Source organism: Vipera ursinii (assembly GCF_947247035.1).
Source record: "Vipera ursinii genome assembly, chromosome: 3".
In the NCBI taxonomy this organism is placed as follows: domain Eukaryota; kingdom Metazoa; phylum Chordata; class Lepidosauria; order Squamata; family Viperidae; genus Vipera; species Vipera ursinii.
In genome coordinates this window covers 53,906,151-53,927,023 of record NC_139516.1, presented here as the reverse complement: position 1 = coordinate 53,927,023, position 20,873 = coordinate 53,906,151, and the positions used below count along the sequence as shown (strand labels likewise).

General features: G+C 40.8%; 1 protein-coding gene across 3 annotated transcripts in view; it reads right to left on the bottom strand.

Annotated features, from left to right (window-relative positions):
- The window catches only part of SZT2 (SZT2 subunit of KICSTOR complex), a 98,062-nt gene that overhangs the window by 77,024 nt on the left and 165 nt on the right, over nucleotides 1–20,873 (bottom strand). For all 3 annotated transcript variants that reach the window (XM_083359880.1, XM_083359881.1, XM_083359882.1), the window contains exons 2-13: nucleotides 16,963–17,088; nucleotides 16,607–16,780; nucleotides 16,119–16,289; nucleotides 14,753–14,884; nucleotides 7,919–8,078; nucleotides 6,788–6,894; nucleotides 4,627–4,837; nucleotides 3,913–4,083; nucleotides 2,238–2,469; nucleotides 1,748–1,877; nucleotides 391–533; nucleotides 3–155 (exon numbers count right to left, since the gene is read on the bottom strand). In XM_083359880.1, the coding sequence (XP_083216006.1) occupies nucleotides 3–155; nucleotides 391–533; nucleotides 1,748–1,877; nucleotides 2,238–2,469; nucleotides 3,913–4,083; nucleotides 4,627–4,837; nucleotides 6,788–6,894; nucleotides 7,919–8,078; nucleotides 14,753–14,884; nucleotides 16,119–16,289; nucleotides 16,607–16,780; nucleotides 16,963–17,088 (1,910 nt within the window). The remainder of the gene's footprint in view (nucleotides 1–2; nucleotides 156–390; nucleotides 534–1,747; nucleotides 1,878–2,237; nucleotides 2,470–3,912; nucleotides 4,084–4,626; nucleotides 4,838–6,787; nucleotides 6,895–7,918; nucleotides 8,079–14,752; nucleotides 14,885–16,118; nucleotides 16,290–16,606; nucleotides 16,781–16,962; nucleotides 17,089–20,873) is intronic.

Here is a 20,873-nt window from a genome sequence, read left to right as displayed (position 1 = left end):
ACCTGTGCATGAGCTTGACATAAGAGTAGCCTTCTACCAGCACAAAACTACTCCAGTCACGCAGCAAAGAAGTCAGAGCTGAATGGGAAATGCGACACTGGATAGTGCTGTAACGACCATTGTTGCCTGGGGTGTGCAAATGCTTTGGGACTGGCCTGTCAAACAGATCAAACAGTTAGTTAGTACCCATTATTATTCAGGTACCATCATTATACCCCATTCTACCTACCCCAGGGAAAAATTCACATGCAAGACCTTATTCCTCAACCTCTGTTATCCCTCAGCCCTCAGTAACAACACAACGGCTGGTAAGCTCTGAAACCTTTAAACGTTAAATACAATACCATGCCATGATACAAGTCTTGTATGGTTGGTTTTTTTTGCACTTACATATCGTGTTCCAAGAGGATAACAATGCGATGCATGTGTAACCACCTCTGCCAGAGATTGGCATCCATTGACAGGATGGGCTTCCAGTAGGCTGCAAACTGTGAGTGACTGGAGTCTGAGCTACTATGCTGCAAGGAAAGGACCTGAAAATGGTAGACATCATATTTCATGAATCTGGTTGCATCTGTGCAACGGGTTGTTTAAACATTTTAGCTCAGAAAAACCATATAAGGCAGTTAGCTCTGCTGGCTTGGGAATTCTGGGAGCTGAAATCCACCCATCTTAAAGTAGCCAAGGTTGAGAAACACTGCTGTAGCCTATATTTAATTTTTAATTCTTATTAGTACCTTAACATTTGCAATTTATTTATGAGATTATACAGTTCTGCTGCCTTGGGAATTCTGGGTGTTAACGTCCACCCATCTTAAAGTGGCCAAGGTTGAGAAACATTGGGCTATGGAATAACATTTCTAAAAAAAACAGAAAAAATAATGGGTGGAAAAAGGACATACTAACAGAAAAGGATATAGGAAGGTCAGGGATGAACTGTGAAGACCTTGGTGCTCTCTGAACTTGGTTGTTCACTTGTAGACATGTTACCCGACTAAATAACATTTTCAATGCTCCTTCAGTGTACTGGAGATGCTACCTAATCAGGTAATGAAACATCTGCAAGCAAACAATCAAGCTCAGAAAAGACCAAGGACTCCACAAAGAAGACATATGCAGATAGTTAACATTAGCACACAAGATAACCATCTACTTAAAATGGGAAAGAGACAACTGGCTGAAGATCTCAAAGAATGTAAGCTGTATAATCTTGTTTTAAAATATGGTGTACTACAGTAGCCGGTCATGATAGCTCTAATGAGCAACAGAGTGTATAGTAAATAAGTGATACATAAAATATTTGTTTGGCATGTTAATTTAACACAGCTGCTCTTACTGGAAGGTTTGGCTACATTAATTCAAGGAAACAGCAAATATGTTGAACCTGTTGCTTCCAACCTATTGCTGCTTGACAATGTGATTCCAAATAATCAAGAATCTGAGCACCCTCACTTAATTATTACTGTTAACAGCACACGCATTTTCTTCCAGAAGTGAGAAAGCAGAACTGAAGATACAGAATTGAGATATACACCGCATATTTGGAATAGAATTGCCTTCTCTCTTTCATCCTTCCCTCATCGAGTCACACAACCACATGCCTTATTTTCCTAAACTGAGATATTATGAGAGATAAATATAAAGCAAGTTTTAAACCTTCTAAAACAGAAAAAGGAATGCAGCAATTTAGGTGTTACTTCTTGCTTGCTCTTAGTGCAAATTAGCCAGTAATATACAAATAATGTACCGGTGTAGTAGATCCTGGAGGAATATAGAACAGCGGCACCCCATTTCGAGTACTTTCAGGAATAGTGAAATGCTCTGGGACACTGTCAAATGACTGTAGATGAACCAGCATCTGATCAGTTTGGTTGATACTGAAAAGTGAACAACAGCAACAAAAATCCCGCTGAAGGTCTTTAAGTCACAATTTATATCCTATTAGAGATGGACATGATCAGTTCAAGACAATCCCTAACTCCCATTAAAGAGGTTTCTCTAGAACCAAACAGGTATTTTTTTGCCTAACACTGAAGTTCCCTCTAAGGTCCAAACAGAAATGATCATGGTCAATCATGGTGAATTAACAGTTCCTAGTTTAGAAACATTGTTCACATTAACATTCTTTGTTGGGACTAAACGTTTAAACAAACTAAAGGGCAGCGTTACATTTTGCCCAAACCCCTTGGGGGGGGGGGAAAAGCCCCACTGAAAGGGCACACCAAGGAAATCTTTACCTTTGCAAGGTGTTCCAGAAGCGGCGTATCACAGTGGTGCGATAGAGGCTGGTGATGGGCTTTCGTACGGTGCAGCTGATGTCATGCAAAATGTCATAGCTGCCCTCCATAGTCACTTCCACCCATGTGCTACGTTTTGAAGGCTCTAGAGGCCAGGGGGCCACTGCCAAATACTCAATTCTCATATTGTGCTTCCATAGCAGGATGAGCTTCACTTCCAGTAGAGTACCGCCTGTAAACATGCAAGAGAAATGAGGAATGTGTTCCAATAGAACAGCACTAGCCCCCTTCTTCACAAAGTCTGCCTTTGTAAAATGTTAAAACACAGCTTGGGCCAAAATCAGCACGTTTATATGTCAGATTAATTTCTACTTTCTGTTGTCTATTTCTGGTTTTTGATGGCGATCTTACTAATTTATCTAGGTTGTTCTGAACGTTATGCTCCAGTGAATGGCGATGTTGGAAGAGCCAGAAAAAAGTCTGTAGGAATACAGTCCATATTTAATATTTCTAGCTTTAATTCATGGGCGTCAAACCCGATCGCATCACGTGACGTATCGTGATGTTTTTTGCCTTTGTGAAGCCAGGGTGGGCGTCGCCTGCACGTGACGCATCTGGCCCACAGGCCACCAATTTGACACCCCTGCTTTAACTGATCTCAGAACTTGGAGTTCCAAGTTCCAATACCCCATTAATGTTTTCTAGGATGGGAAGCATAGCAACCACAAAGTCATTTTTTTAAAAAAACAAAGTAACAATTTCAGTCTCAGTGTAGTTAAATGATCTATTTTGCTTGCCATCTTGGACCACTGTGAAATATTGTTTTCAATGAAAAGTAGATAAAACAAGATTTCCCATTTTTTTATTTTAAAGATTTATATACTATAATTAAAGAAACGCAGACCAACAATGGAACTTCTAACAATTACAATTCATTACAGTAACTAACCCAGCTACTGATAAACAGGCCACTATAGTAACAAATACTGCCCTTATGCAGAATCCTACTAAATACCATTTGTTGGACAAGATGATGGAATTTTACCAACTCTACTCACAAATCTTAAGCATGAATCAGGCACTAGCAGCATTCAGAAACAAAATATGCATTTGGCAGTCAATCCCCATAAAACAAAAAATTATTTTGGCACATTTCTATTCCACTATTCTTTCATGGAACTCAAAGCACTGCTTGTATTCACAGTAATTTTTGAGTTGTTGGCTTGTTAAGACAAACTAATTGGGAGTACCCAAATGAGCTGGAATTTGACAATAAATTTTACAGACGTAATTTTAAGAGCTGCTCCACAACTTGAGTTATATTCAAGAAGTAGGATCGTCTCCTAGTACTATTTCTACAACTTTCAGAATGCTTAATACTGTGAAATTCAGCATGATTGATTTCCAGATCACATGGTTCATTCTAGACTTCGTTTTTGTGGGGTGTTGGATGCTTGAAGCCTGTGCAACACCCCTATTTTGCACTAAAAAAACCCTCACTCCCAAAACGTACAGTATTTTCAGCCTTACCTCCTTCAATGACTTCTAGTGTGTCCCAAGCCATCCCTTATGGGTCTTAGAAAAATGCAGCCCCCAGATAGAAAATAATGCATGTCCCTGATCACAATTGGCAACATACCCTGCCCAAAACAGACTAAGAACACTGAATAATCACCTTTTGTAATATTGACTTCACGGATACTATAGCCTTCTCGTAGCCGCACAGAGAGTATACTAATAAGATCAGCATGGACCTCCTTTTCTGTATGCTTCTTTCGCCTCAAGGCAAGGGCTGGGTTGCTGCTTGCAGAAACAAGATGTTCATTGAATAATCTGTGCTGGGAGACTGCAATGATAGCAAACACCATGCAAGTGTTATTTACAAACTGTTCTATCCTGCAAACTATTTCTTCCTCCCTATGAGGCTATGAGCCACTCCAGGGAGCTCAGTGCAGGGATTCAAGCATTTTATTGTGTCCCTTTGCACATGGGTGACAAATGTAGCTGTGTAAACAGTAAACATAGCACTATTTTTCCTCATCCTGCACATCATCACCTGCAGCAATAATGAAGGCTAGGCAAATCACTGTAACTCTCAAAGCATCTAAAGAGAAAAATGAATCCGTTCAATCTGTTTATAGCTAGCTACCATTTTATTTAGCTTTAGTTAATATAGCTTTCAAAACTTGAAAGTGGCAAAGAACTCATAGAACTATAGAGACCATCTATTCCTTTAGCTCTTGCAAAACCCATTATTTTCACTAATCATGGACTACTATTTAGTCCGACAGTTCAATCTGACCCAAGATTCTTGGCACTGGTGAAGATAGGGTAAATAGGCTAGATAAGACTGAGAAACTACATCTAAGTCCATGGAAGATAAGCTTACCACAGTAATATTCAGGATTCAAGGATTCCCCACTGCGCAGAAAGGAATACGGGAGAAAAGCTTTATGGTAGACATTTATGTCTAAACTAGAAGGCTCAACTTCAGGACATGTGGAAAGGTATGTGCCAAATGTTGCCATTGCAATGAACTTCATGAGCTCAACATTAGGAACATGACCAAAACTGCAGTCATAAGAATAGACTCCTCCCACCTGCAAGAGAAAAAGAATGCACAGAAATATTGATAACTTTATCAATAACAGACTCTCTCTCTTACGTTGCACTTAGCTGCATTTCAATTCAGATGTCAGTGCTGTAGTTGTAACGACAGAAAACATTTCTATACATAGCATACTTTTATTCTGATCTCTAAGCCAGAAAGACATTAGAGAGAAGCAAGTCTTATTACCACCGGTATTCTTCCCCTACCCTGAATTGTTGCATGAAATTGCCCTGCCACTGAAAGGTGCAAAGTTTCCAGTGGGTTTGCATACTTGCATAAATCTAAATGTATACCTTATCTGTAACTGATAAAAACTGAAGTTTCAAACCAAATAATGTATATACATGCATCCGCATACTGTAAGGTAAAGGTAAAGGTTCCCCCGCACATGCGTGCTAGTCGTTTCCGACTCTAGGGGCCGGTGCTCATCTCCGTTTCAAAGCCAAAGACCCAGCGCTTGTCCGAGGACGTCTCCGTGGTCATGTGGCTGGCATGACTAGACGCCAAAGGCGCACGGAACGCTGTTACCTTCCCACCGTAGTGGTCCCTATTTTTCTACTTGCATTTTTACGTGCTTTCGAACTGCTAGGTTGGCAGGAGCAGGGACGAGTAACAGACGCTCACTCTGTTACGTGGCACTCGGGATTCGACCCGCCAAACTGCCGACCTTCTGATCGACAAGCTCAGCGTCCTAACCCACTGTACACGTACACATATACTTGTATACACACATATGAACTAAATGTCGAGACTTGATCTATTTCACTGTTTAAATCCTTCTCATGAGCCAGGAACAAGAGAAATCTTAACACACTAGCTAAGTTCACATAGCAACTAAATCATGTAAAGCCTCATTTTGACTTAGTATGCTATTAGCCTTTGAAAGTTTATCTTAGTACAATAACTCTTATTCTCAACTTGCTCCTTGAATAATCAACTACAGATATATCTTTAACTGGGTAGGTTAAAGGCTAAGTTAGCTTCTCCAAGCAAAGTATGCAATCCTTTGCATTGTTTAGATAAAAACAACGTATTAAAGACGAGGGGGAGGGAGAAATAAAAGTCATATATATAACCTGTATTCAAGGTACAACCAAAATTGAGCATATGTGAATTTGTGTAAGCAATAGCCAAAGGGATGACTGCAAATCAGAGTTGATCCAAAATTTGTTGTCATCTTACAAAAATCAAAATCTCCTCTTCCCATAAACTGAACATAACAAAAGTTAATCAGATCACTTCTAGGTATTCTTTGCACACTGACTCCTTGTCTAACAACCATTCAAAGTTACAACCATATTAAAAAATCCTTTGCAAATAATTCTTAGATTTATGATTGTTGCAGTATTCCAGGGTCATATAATCACAACTGGCTTGTGACAAGCGATTTAATAGAAAAGGCAGAAGTAAAATTCTAGTCACGGTTATGTGATGCTTCACTTAGCAGCCAATAATTATTTGCTTAACGACCAAACAGGAAGTAAGTTCATAAACCTGTCTTGATCATTGGTTTATCTTCTTAGCAATTGTGGCCTGATCAGTCCCAATGACGGCTGTTAAACAAGGAGTATCTATATTAAATTCAAAAGCATTACATGCACTTCTGCAGATATCCACTGAGAAGTAAGATCCACTAAATTTAACAGGAGCTACTTAAACCAGAAGTAACTATGGATTGCAGCCTTAATGATCAAACCATGAATCAGCATTTGCTCATGAACTACTACAACTAGACTTCTGGTATCATTATATTCATAAATAATAATTTTTCCTTCTGTTATAAATGAATACTGAAAAGGTCAATACGTTAACAAGCACTAGCTTTTATATTGTCATGAGAGGCAGATGGGCTCCGTCTTAAATATTAGGATGGCCCTAAGTACTGTACATTCACAATTATGCAATAATGCGCCAGCAGCCAGTGTACTTTCCACAGCACCTGAATAAAAGAGCAGGCCACAGTCCCACTGCGCAGTTGATTGAGCAGAGTCTCACAGACTGCTACATCTGGCACACTGGTGACACCATCTGTGATCACAATGATCCCTTCGAATAATAACAACAACAATTATCAGCACTGAAGAGACATGAGTGAACATTCCATCATCAAAGGCAAGACTTAGCTTCCGAGAGAGATTTGCAAGTGGCAGAGCTAAGGAAAAATAACTAACTAGAAAACAGCAATGGCCCGTTTCCTGAATCTTATAACAAGATACATATTAAACAAAACTGATGTCAAGACCAGTCTAAAATAAATAAATAAATAAATAAATAAATAAATAAATAAATAAATAAATAAATAATCAATCAATCCTATTGGCCCACTGTAATTTTTATATTCAAAATTAGGTCCTATTGGCCTTTTGCAATTAAAAAGGGCTGATGGCACCGAAAGGATTATTTGCAGTAAGTAGTTTTTTCCCCCCAATTATACCGATTTCCAGCATGTGTTTTATAATACTACAATTGTAGTTTTAATACCTTTTATGTGGAACATCTACAATAATCAGTGAAAGGGCTTGCCTCCAGAAATAGTGAGTGCTCCATCACTGACATTTTTCAAGAAGAGACTGGACAGCCACTTGTTCAGAATGATATAGGGTTTCCTGCTTGAGCAGGGGGTTGGACTAGAAGACTTCCAAGGTCCCTTCCAACTCTGTTAGTCTGTTATTCATTCACAATTAAATCATTGCAGCTATCCTCTGTACTGTGCTCAGAGAAAAAGGCTTGTTGTAGGTAGTCTGAAACTACAGAAAAACCTCAACAAGCATTCCAAAGCAAAGAACTCAACAACTCTGTGCATTGGAACTGATTTACTTCTAGGCTTAGAGAAGCAAAGCGCAAAACCTTGCAATGTTGCAAATGCCGTAGTTATTACCGTAGAGGAAAAAAACAGAAGACTAAGCTATGTATTCTGTTGCTCTTGGAGGAAAGATAGGATATATAAATTTAACAGAACTGTCTCTAGACAAGAGTATACAAGATTAACTTAATTTCCCTTCTTTGTCTCCCTTTATCTAATTAAACATAAGAGATGGACTCTAAAGGTTTTTTAAAAGATCCCACTCACCTGCAGTAGAGTTGGAAGGAAGCAGCTGCAATGCCAAAATTCCCTGTCGAATCATACTGACAAGTCCAACATCAGCTGTAACCATTGAAACCCCCAACTTCTTCCCTGGAATTTCCTGAGAGTCACAAATATGTTCCTGGTTAAGGGATGACAAGTCCGCCTGCAAGAACAGAAGAAATTCTATTAGCTATACCTCAGAAGTATTCATTTTTCACCACAGGCACCTCAAGCCTTTCTTATTAATTCCTCTCAAAAGTCAGTTTCCATTGATTCATTGGTCCATATAAATATAACTAGACTACTGGAATTCTCTCTACATGGGGCTCTACCTGAGGCTGCCCTTGAAGATCATCTGAACACTTAATCCAGAACAGCATTCAATGGCCTAAATAATGATGGGTAGTTTTACTTATATACCAGGTTTTACTTATATACCAAGTCTTCACCTATCAGTCAACCTCCAAGGATAATTTGAGATGCTAGTTATTATCTTCAAAGCCTTTAAAACTCAGGGTCCGGTTTTCCAGTAAGAACTAGGAGACAGGTCCTGCAGAGAATCCTGTCCTCTATAGCATTGCATCAGAACAGCAGAACCAGACCTTCTCAATGGTGACCCCTTCCTGTGCAACAGTTTGCCTTCTTATATGCAAACCCTGACTAATACTTTCTTGTAAGTCTTCTTAAGGGTTGGCTAAGACGAGCATATTATCAACAGAAGTTAAATGTGTAATTATTTGAACTGGATTAATGCACAACAGTGCCACTAACTTTTCCAGGCAACAAGATTTCCTAAAATATAATCCATGTCTGTATTGAATAAACATAGCAAGAGGAAATACCATCCTAATGGAGTCCAGTTTTAATGGAGAAATGTTGATTGTGGATTCCATATGTTGCCATTCAACCCAACAGTTTGCAGCGTGATTTTTTAAAAAACCTTCAGCATATTTTAGATGTAATTCCATACGCTAGAAGCCTGAACCAAGATGCTGTCATAGTGCATGCTATCAACTGTTGCTTTGAAGACCAATTACTTGACAAAATTTAAGCTACAGTTGCAATAGTTACTTCATCATTGCAACTCCATGCAGATCTAAACCCAAGTTGACTTTTCTAGTTCTTTCATCACAGTTGAGAAAAATTTTCCACAATTTTGTAATCAATATAGGTAAAGGTAAAGGTTCCCCCGCACATGCATGCTAGTCGTTTCCAACTCTAGGGGCCGGTGCTCATCTCCGTTTCAAAGCCGAAGAGCCAGCGCTTGTCCGAGGATGTCTCCGTGATCATGTGGCCAGCATGACTAGACACCAAAGGTGCACGGAACGCTGTTACCTTCCCACCGTAGTGGTCCCTATTTTTCTACTTGCATTTTTTTTTACGTGCTTTCGAACTGCTAGGTTGGCAGAAGCTGGGACGAGTAACAGGCGCTCACTCTGTTATGAGGCACTCGGGATTCGACCCACCAAACTGACGACCTTCTGATCGATAAGCTCAGCGTCCTAACCCACTGAGCCACCACGTCCAATCTCTATGTGGTTATGTTTTTTTCTTTTTTGTGTAATTGGAAATCAATGTTTATTTATGTTTTTGATAAGATTTCAGCTTCCTATATTTTCCTGAATAAAACTTCAAATATAGAAATCAAGTTACCAAGGCAGGATATCGTTTGAAGAACTATATATCTGGACCAACCTCATCTGATCTAGTGCTTTCCATACTTCAAGCAATCTAATGGATTTTTTTAATTTTTCCCGGCTTGGTGAACCTTTATAAAGTATACTGTTTTTTCTGTTTATGGATTTACAATTAATACTAGCATTTAGAATAGTGGGGGTTGGATGGTTTAAAATTTACTTTAAATATTTCTGTTGTTCTAATTTGTCTTTTTTGTTACATATAAATTTGTTATTTTATTATATCACTAATCAGAACTATATACACCCTTTCATCTGGCAACCACATTCTGTCCCCTAAATTTGAAGTCAAATGGCCACTAAGCAAACATGTGACACAGAGAAAAAGAGATATACTGCAAAGATTATTGATTGTTGCTGTCTCATTTAGATAAAGGTCTCTCGTAAACCTATGCCAGCATTATTTCCACTCCAGCTTGCATTTATTAGGCAGACAAAATTTGGTTGCAAGTGTGCACACTGGTCAGAAAATGTTTAATTACTGTCATATTTGTGAATGGACACAAAACAAGGTAGTGTTAAATAAGGAGTGTATTTTCTCACTGGATATTTTATCAGCTGAAATAGTTTTCAATTCATCTTTTCTCCTGATTGTTCTAAATCTGTTACTTTGTGATTGCAATACAGTGTATTACTTTGAGTAGCTTGCTTTTTCACTAAACCAGGCTTCTTGCCTTAAGATTTGAGCTGGCTAAAGCCATTTTCCTTTGAACGGATAACTGTTTCAGAACTTCCCCAGACTTTGTTTTCTTAAATAACCTTATCTGCTGTACAATGAATAACATTTTCACTTCCAAAAAAGATTTAGTAGCTGGGTTAGTATGTACTTATATTGTACAGCTAGTTTTCAGTAGCATCTATTTCTGTTTATTTTGTTTAGCACTAAGAATATTGAGACAAAATTTCATAGCATACTATCCCCAAGAGGAAAGTTTGCCTAAGGACAATGGTGGCTGGACCACACCCTGTAAGACAGCTAAGTGTCTTTATACTAAGAAATGTTTGAGATTCCTAAAAAAAAATATTGCCAAATATACCTCTTGAAATCTCTTTGAAGTAAGATATCAGCAAAAAACAACAGAGCAATTATAGTACGATTTCAGTTAGGAAACATTAGAGCACGGGTCGGCAACCCGCGGCTCCGGAGCTCTTTGAGCCGTCTCCTGCGGCTCCCAGTCGCCCGGTGCGCGCGCACCTCTCCGAACGGGCGGAGGTGCGTGCGCACCACTCCAAAGGTTTGGAGAGCTGTGCGCGCACCTCTCTCACACCTCCGCCCGAACACCCGTTTGGAGACCTGCTGGTGTTCGGGCGGAGATGCAGTTTGGAGACCTGCTGGTGCCGGTTTAGAAAGCTGCCGCAGCCCGCAGCAACTTTCTAAACCGGCACCAGCAGGTCTCCAAACCGCTGTTCGGGCGGAGCTGCACGCGCACCTCTCCAAAGGTTTGGAGACCTGCGCGCGCAGCTCCGCCCGAACACCCGTGTCGAGACCTGCTGGTGTTCGAGCGGAGGTGCAGTTTGGAGACCTGCTGGTGCCGGTTTAACCGGCACCAGCAGGTCTCCAAACAGGTGTTCGGGTGGCAGTTTGGAGGTCCCGGGGGTGGCTCCGGCGATGCCCAGGCTGAAGGCGGCACCGCAACCCAGTGCCCGTCACCACGGAGACCCGTCACCGCTAGCGTCCACATAAAAAAAAGTGGAACTGCGCGCGTGTATCCACGCACGCACAAAACATTTTGCGCATGCGCAAAACATTGTTTTATGTGCATGCGCGTGCGTGGATGCACACACGCGGCTCCCACTTTTTTTATGTGTGATGGAACCGGTTCCCAGTGGCTCTTTTGCTTTTTCAGGTTGCCGACCCCTGCACTAGAGTCATCAACTTTTGCTAGTTACTATAATTGCTATCTGAGCTCCTGTCTCCCGTTCACTGTTAAGCAACTGTCTCCCGTTCACTGTTACTGATCCTTTGCTGAGAAAGGTTTTCAGCTTTCTGAACATATATTGGGAAGTGCTCTAGAAATTGCAAAGGAAAATCAACAATACAGAACAACAGTCAGTAGGAAAGAGTAAATACACCATGAAAGCCAGCTTTCTTTCACCAAGAACCTACCCACTTTAGGAATGAAGGTACAGTACAGTAGTCCTCATTCAGTGATTGCTTCAGGCAGCGACCATTTGCAGTTACGACAGTGACAAAAAAGTACTTTTGCAACCAATGCCTGCATTTACAACCTTCGCAACATCTTTTAGTCACAATCTGCCATTTAGTAAGTGTTGCCTGTGACTGACCCATTTCCCCCCCACTTCTCACAGAGCAGACACATTGTCCAAATAAGCTATCTGTTCCTGACCTGCTTTGCTCCCCAGTGCAAATTAACAAACTCAGCTGTGACTTTAGTTGATTAGATTCCCTGGCTGGCTCAGCCTGCAATACAATGAATAACGTTTTCCAGTGCTTTTTTGTAAAAGAAAAAGGTGCCGGAACTCACACATGTCATACAACCCGCCTTGCTTACCCTACAAGGTTCCATCCAAAAAAGGTGCCGGCACTCCGTTCTGAGCGTTCTATGAGAAAAAAAGCCCTGACGTTTTCACTTCAAAAAAAGATGTAGCAGCTGGGCTGGTATGTATTTATATTGTACAGCTCAGTAGCATCTATTTCTGTTTATTTTGTTTAGCACTGAGAACATTAAGACAACATTTAATAGTAGAGCTCCGACAAAACTAATCAATTTCACAGTGATGGCTATTTTTGCCTAAGTGGTTTGTGACTCTCCGGTGAGAACAGCTGGCACTAGCACAATCTTTTCAATGTGTATTCTACATTGTGCGCCTACTTATTTTTATAATCCCTTCCTCTCCAATGAATGTAAACCCAAACATTAATTTCCTCCTTGCTAATTATCCAAGTTCTGCGGTGAGCATTCCAAAGGGAGAGGGAGTTGGGAAAAAGCAGATTTGTCCTTTTACCCAGCTTCCTTGTGAGTCAAATTCCTGAAACCTTCCTTAATATATGGGCTCAGCCAGCTGTGTGAGTCTATATCCTTCTGATGCTGTAAACCAGGGGTGTCAAACTGCCGGCCCACGGGCCGGATGCATTGCATGGAAGCCGCGCCCACCCTATTGCTGGCAATGGCAAAACCGTCCCAATATGTTGCACGACGTCATGTGACGTCGCAAGTTTGACATGTCTGCTGTAAACTAAAGGTGAAGTAAATCACAAGCACAGTTGCAATCACATGATTTTTTCATTTAGCAACCATTTCATTAAATGACAGGTCCCAATTGTTGCTTAACTATGACTACCGGACTACCTGCATTATGTTTCTCATTAGTTCTCACAAAAGTAGACATGTTACAGAAACTTCAAAAAGAATCTTTAGTAAGGAAAATTCTATTTGCTAAGTTAGCAACATATAGTGCTTTCAGAAATTTCTTCAAAAATCCTTTTGACTCAACATCCAATAGGGCAGGGGTGTCAAACTGCCAGTCCACAGGCCGGATGCGTCACCTGGAAGTTGCGCCCACCCCAGCTCCGGCAAGGGGAAAAAAGTCACGATAAGTCACAACATGTGACACCCCTGCTATAGGGCATGCCTCCATAAATATCCATTCAGCTCGCTTATTCTAGACTAGGCAACAATTTCATACACTACTATTCAATACTAACAATTATTACCTCTGAACTCCAGGGGCATACAAAGCACATTATCATCCACTCCAGGTACCTTCAAGTTTTATATTCCAATAAACTATTGAAGTAATTAAAGCCAGTTTCTTTTACACAATTAAGACAACTTACACAAGTCATAAAAGATTTAATATTCTATAGTATTTCAATACATTCAGAAGCATATTAAATATAGTATCTCAGTATTCCTTTTTGCAAACTTCTAAAGCAGAACATGTCATCTGTACACCATAGGCTGAGACAGGGCTTTTCAACCTTTTCACCCATTGTACCACTTTTAGGATATGGGAACATCCAAGTACCACCAGTCGCCTAGCAAGGTGTCAAAAACTTGATGACCAAAAAAAAAAAAAAAGAAAGAAAAAAGTGATGAAGTACAGGTAGTCCTCGACTTACAACAGTTCACTTAGTGAATGTTCAAAGTTACAATGGCACTGAAAAAAAGTGCCCCCCAAGCCACAGCCGAGCAAGACACCTGCCTGCCTGCCCGCCCGGCGGCGCTCTTCCTCCTGTCCAAGGTTTTAATTGTTGTGAGCATTTCTGTTGAGGATTGGCAGTGGGGGTGGAGTGGGGGGGTGTTTGGTTTTTATTTCCCCCCCCGTCTGCCGGGTGGTTGCAGCAGGTTTTGGTCACTTCACATGACCCTGGGACACTGTGACCATCATAAATATGAATCAGTTGCCAAGCATCTGAGTGTAAATCACAAGACCCTGGAGATGCTGCAAGATTCCAGCTGATCAGCACTTCTTCTGGGCTCAGCAGAAGCCCCAGGATCAGCGCCGAGCTCCAGCTGGAGCCTGTCGCTGATCCTGGCGCTTCCGCTGAGCCCTGACAGCCCTGCAGCTCTAGCCATCTCTCGCTCAGGCTTGTGCAGTGCTGCCAGCTCATTCCCCTCCCCCACTACCACTTTTCTAGGATGGTCACGTACCACCTGCCAGATGCCAATGTACTACAGGTGGTACCCATACCACTGGTTGAAAAGCCCTGGACTAAGACATTATTATTTGTATAAGAGGCTCTAGAATAGAATAAAATAGAAATAGAACAAGAATAGAAATAAGAATATAGAGTATAAATTTATATAATAAATGTGTAATAAATTATAAATGTATAATTACACCTTTTATTATACTATTATGTATATAATATATACAATATAGTATATTATACTATTGTTTATAATAAATTATAAATGTATAATTTATAATTGGTTTTCTTCCCTTTCCTTTTTAGCTGATCAATTTGCCATGGATGGGTGAGCAAATTACGTAAAGTATATAGTAAAACCATTATTACAAGGCTGATTAAGCCAACTTCAACAAAACCCCTTTGTGTAGAAAAATTAGTTAACTTTTTTTCCCCCCAAAGGAAGGTCCTAGCCCACAACAGGAAAGAATATGAAGAAATTTCCCACTCAACTCAAGAAGAAAACAGTTACTATGACTTCCTCACCTGAGTTTTGGCCTCATATTGGTGCTGGAGCATCTCAGCCACTTTGTTTTCAAAGGCGCACAACTGTGTATAAACCTGGTTCAAAAAGGTTTCTGTCTTTGTTCCATCTGACAAGCAACCCTGGAACAGCACCTGGGCCATGGACAAAAAAAAATCTGTGGATTTTATTTATATAATGAAGTCCCGCAGATGGCATATCAACAAAACCCAAGAAAATTTAAAAAGGGAACTATATCAGTTCACAAAGAACAATTTTAAAGAGCAGATTCAAACAGGTAAAAAGATACAAAACAGTAGTTAAAATGCTCATCTCCTTGGCAAACAGAAGTCTTATACCTCTCTGTGGCTTCATTTTTTTTGCTACTTTGCACTGACCTCCAACACAAATTATGTTAGAGTAATTAAAGAATAAATTTTATTTTCAAAAACATAAGTTACATCTATGTTTGATATACATGTTTCCCTGAAAATATGCATGCACCTAATATAAGCCCTTCCCCCAAAATAAGCCCTAGTTTGGGAGCAAGGTGCACAAGTAAAAATCAAGCTAGGTTGGAGGTAGAACTGCCCTGCACCCACTTACCTTAGGAATTCTGCAGCCAGGCTCTCACACGTGCTGACACCTGTCGCAACGCTACCTGAGTTCTGCGACCGCTTGCTCATGGCCGGACGCCACATGGCGCATCACTCTGGTACTGCCATTCGCAGGAGGCCACATGGTACAATGCGCCAGTGCCGCTGTTCACGCATGCTATGGCAGAATCCACCATGCAGCGTCCTGCTGCGACGGCACCAGGGCCATGTGGCGTGCGGCCACAGCCGAAGAACTTGGTCAGTGGCGCAACAGGTGTTGGGGCATGAGAGGCCTGGCTGTGGTGGTCCTAAGGTAAGCAGGTAAGACATCCCCAGAAAATAAGCCCTAGTGCTTATTTCGGAGACCAAAAGAAAATAAGAATGGGTCTTATTTTGGGGGAAACACGGGTATTAGACCAAAGATGTAAAGTTCACCTAGGTCAATAGTCACTTGTCTTGCTGATCAAGCCCACTGCATATAAAAAGGTTACCCAAAAGATGTATCCACATTCAATATGTTCTAGTCAACAAATGTTGTTTACAACACAGGCAGGCAACCTGAGAACAAATGTTTTAGACTATGTTTTTCATACAACATATTGAATACAATCAACGTTGCAGATTATGGGAAATGCAGTCCAAAATGCCCACAAGTAATTCAGGCTACCTAGCCCATTTTAAAATGTTGCAGATTACAGTCCATCACTGTGTTCCCTAGCAACAAGACGTTTTTAACTCTAAACCGCTTAAGCATTTCACATAAACATCTCAAAACTGAAGGTGTAAGAATTACCTGATGTATCTGTAGGCTAATGATAGAAGAATATGCTTGGATAGTGATGAAAATATCAGGTTGGAATATAATGTCAGAACCTGGGATTCTAAAGGGCTTTAATAATCCTCCTAAACACCTTGAGAGAGCATAGAACACTTCATCAAAAATTATCTCCCCGGGAGAGTCATCCTAGAGAAAAGAAAAAAAAAAGAGAGGATATGCAAGTTTTCCTTAATTTACCTCAGAGGTAATTATCTCCACTCAACTGGAAGTAAGTCATAAGAATTTTACTTTTTAAATATTTGGAATTCATAATAATTTTCACCAGTGAAGATATGCAGATTAAACATATCCATAGATGTAAACTAGATTAAAAAAAATAGGTAGCAGGCAGGCTTCTCTTCATAGGGGATATATTTCTGAGAGTTCTGAACAGGAAGCACTCTCACAAAAAGAAAAAGGGTGGAAAAACTGAAACTACAACTTGGAGAGATTAACATACTTACCACAATCCCTGTAGATGGACTCAAATCCAGTTCAATCACAAAACGGTACCGGTGTGCAAGGAAAGTGACATGTGTTGAAGGCACTAGGAGGTACGGCTTAGTTTGCAAAGGCTCATCAGGTTGCCAGATCTTTGGCAGGATGCTGAGAACATCCAACTCACTGTCTGACTTTGCCTTTAACAAAAAAACAAAAAAAAACAAACACCAAATAGAGACAAAGTTAAAAACAAAAATTGAAAGAAATCACAGAATTCCATACATGAATTACTCTTCCTAAAATCACAAGAGCTAACCCCTTTCTGTTCCTCCCACGTAACAAAAAAATGTTTAGAAGCTTTGCAATAAAATTTACTCACCAATTCAGCTTCGGACATTGAGCAGATAACCTGATGCAAATGACCAAGAAACCAGGCTAGTCGCACATTACGTGAAATTCGATAGTCCTTCTTCATCAAGAGGAACACCCGTCCAGCCTCCTCTATCTGCAAATTTTTTAAAAAACAAAGCCATTACTTTGCAAAAAAAATATGCCATGTGTTTTTTCAACCATTAAAAAGCTATTTGGTATTTAAATTGTTACTTATATTATATGCCAAAACAGAAGTCATGCTTTAAAGCTGAAAGGGGAAAATAAAATACTGAATGTATAAAACAATGTATTTAACTGGACTTCTTTCCTCCCACTTTATAGAGTAATTCTGACAGATCTAACAAAACGCCACAGGTAAATTGCTGGATTAAAAAAAAACCTGAAAAATTCATCAAGTTAGAAATGAAATCAGATTGAAAATGATATCTACCATTAAATCCTAAAAAAATTGACAAAGACGGTAATGTACTGCATGAGAATCTGAGCATTCAGGACCATGTATTCTTTCTTTTTTTAACGTACCTTTTTATTTATATATGATGAAGAGAAAGGAACACATTGTTGCCTAAAAAAAGAGCACCCAACTGCAGGAATCAGGTGAATAAATTACAGATAGGTAAATTACTCACATGTCCTCTACACCGGGGAACCCCAATCCCCAGTCTGTGGACCAGTACTGGGCCGCGGCATGCCAGCAGCCGGTCCACACAAACAAGCAAAATTCCATCAGTGGGATGCAGGCAGCACACAAAGCCACGCATCCTCCAGTCCACGGAACTGGTCCCGGGTGCCCAAAAGGTTGGGGACCTCTGCTCTACACAGATGCATTTTTTAGGAGGGGACAGGAACTGTGTCTTTGCAATCAGCTTATTAATCAGCTCAGAATTACAGAATTCCATTGTGCTTATAGCATTAAATTTGCCTATACGGACTCTTAATGGGCTCATCCCTTAATCACTTTGGACTTTTTTTATTCTTTGGCTTTCTTTAAAGATCAAGAATCTTTAGACCAGCAAGTTTAACTGAAATTAATGAATGTCCTTTAATCCAGAGGTTCCCAATCTTTTGGGCACCAGGGACCGGTTCCTTGGAGAGAGGTTTTTCTGCGGACTGGAAGGTGCGTGATTTGTGTGCTGCCTGCATTTCGTGGATGGAACTTTGCTTGTTTCTGTGGCCCGGTTGCTGGCATGCCACGGCCCGGTACTGGTCTATGGACCGAAGTTGGGGATCTCTGCTTTAATCCTTTAAAAAAAAACAGTTTAACTATTAATTGGATTTGTATTTTTTGGAAAATACTGTACAAGAGGATTGTTGGCTTTGGAAAATTTCACAGATTAGGGGCTCAAACACACTTGACTGAAAACAAAAAGATTTGCACAGGTAAGGTTGAATGAGAGCCTAATTTTTTCTAATCCTAGTTCAACACCTCACCCTCTGTAACAGGCTGGCTCTTGGTATATTTAATTGGCTAATTATGGTGAGTAATGGTGTCTATTGCTATGCTATGTTGATTTAGAAAATCATTTCAATAATTTTAAAATTTTTAATAAAATCAACCATATTGAATCTTTTTGCTGCAATCAGGATTCCAGCAAGCATGTTCCATGAAACAATCATTTGCACATTACAAGTGGCAGAAGATGATCTAATAAGAGCCAACGGTATCAAGCAAATATTTCTCATGCTAGTCTTTTCTCTGACACACTGGTTTAAATAGACAATTTTATTCAAAGTCCATTTTTTCCCCTGAGCAGCAACAAACTGAGTCATAGGCAAACTCACTTGAAAGTAAATTCTATTCTATTAGTGGGCTTTTAAAATAATAATAATAACAACAACAAGAAGTTGGACAGGACTTTAGAGGTCATCTAGTCCAACCCCCTGCTTAGGCAGGAAACCCTATACCATTTCAGACAAACTTCCAGTGTTGGAGCATTCACAACTTCTGGAGACAGGTTGTTCCACTGATTAATTGTTCTAACTGTCAGGAAATTTCTCCTTAGTTCTAAGTTGCTTCTCTCTTTGGTTAGTTTCCATCCATTGCTTCTTGTCTTGCCTTCAGGTGCTTTGGAGAATAGTTTCACTTCCTCTTTTTTGTGGCAACCTCTGAGATATTGGAACCCTGCTATCTTATCACCCCTAGTTCTCTTCTTCATTAAACTGTAGACATACCCAATTCCAGCAACCGTTCCCCTTATATGTTTTAGCCTCCAGTCCCCTAATCATCTTTGTTGCTCTTCTCTGTACTCTAGCTTCTAGAGTCTCATCTTTTTTACATCGTGGTGACAAATACTGGATGCAGTATTCCAGGCCTGTCAAAACTCCCGCCCTGAGGACCAGATGTGTCATGCCAAAACTGTGCCCACCTCATTGCCGGCAATGGGGAAAAAAGTTGTCATACGTCACGTGACATCACGAGTTTGACATGCCTGCAGTATTCCAAGTGTGGCCTTACCAAGGCATTATAAAGTGGTATTAACACTTCACCTGATCTTGATTCAACTTCTATCCCTCTGTTAATGCAGCCTAGCACTGTGTTGGCTGTTTTGGCAGCTGCAGCACACTGCTGGCTCAATTTAAGTGACTGTGCACTAGGACTCTAAGATCCCTCTCAGTTACTACTATTGAGCAAGGCACCACCTATATTGTACCTGTTCATTTGGTTTTTCTTGCCTAAATGTAGAACCTTACTTTTCTCATCACTGAATTTCATTTTGTTAGATAAGGCTTGGTGTTCAACTCCGTCATGATCCTTCTGTATCTTAAGCCTATCTTCTGGAGTGTTGGCTATTCCTGCCAGCTTGATGTCATCTGCAAATTTGATGAGATCCCCATGTATCTCCTCATCCAAATAATTGATGGAGATGTTGAAGAGCACTGCGCCCAGAACAGCGCTCTGGGGCACCCCACTACACACTTCCCTCCATGTAGATGCAGTTCCATTGAGGACCACACGCTGAGTACGGCCTGTCAGCCAGCTACGAATCCATCTGGTGGTGATGCTGTCTAACCCACATTTTTCTATCTTAGCAAGTAGTAGGTTGTGGTCTACTTCATCAAATGCCATACTGAAGTCCAAGTAAATTATATCCACAGCATTCCTCTGGTCCACTAATTTTGCAAAGAATGCAATGAGACTTGTCTGGCATGATCTGTTTTTGACAAACCCATGTTGGCTTTTGGTTATGACTTTGTTTGCCTCTAGGTGTTCGATGATTTGTTGCTTATCTTTTCCAGAATCTTCCCAAGTAAAGCTACATACACTATTTACCTAAGAAGAATCAGAGCAAATTGTCTGCAAGTGAGTGATCTATTCTATACAACACTGCATTATGGAGAGCAGGACCCTGGGAAGATGAGCGGTTAGAAGTGACAAGTTTCTGCCTTTGACAGGATAGCATCTGCAGCTTGTTTACCGACCGCTGATCCTTCGTGCCCAAATTAGGCTGGGAAAAAAAAACGGTCTAACTTAACACTTCCTCTAGAAGCTCAGTATCAAGCACCGCTGCAAGAACTATAGAAAACGGCATCACAACTTGTGAGTGCAGAAAGGTTTCGCTTGGGAAAGCTGGGGACCGGAATCTCTTCTAAAACGGACCACGTCCTCAGACTTTCTCCGGCCGACACGTGTGCAACAGACTCATCATTTACCAGGTCTGGCCCCGGCACCGGTCCCTGGGAATGCACCCCGGGCTTGCACTCTCATTCGCTCTGCAAAGCCGAGTCTTGAGCGGCTACTCCCAGAGGCGTCCTTCGCGTCCGCCACCAACCATCCCTACCCCCCCCTCATTCCGCATCTTCTACCAATTAGGCTCGGAGCTTCTCAAATTAAGGCACGCCCCGCGGGCGGACGTGCACAGCCGCCACCCTTCCCCCCCCCCCCAAGCTCCGCGGGTG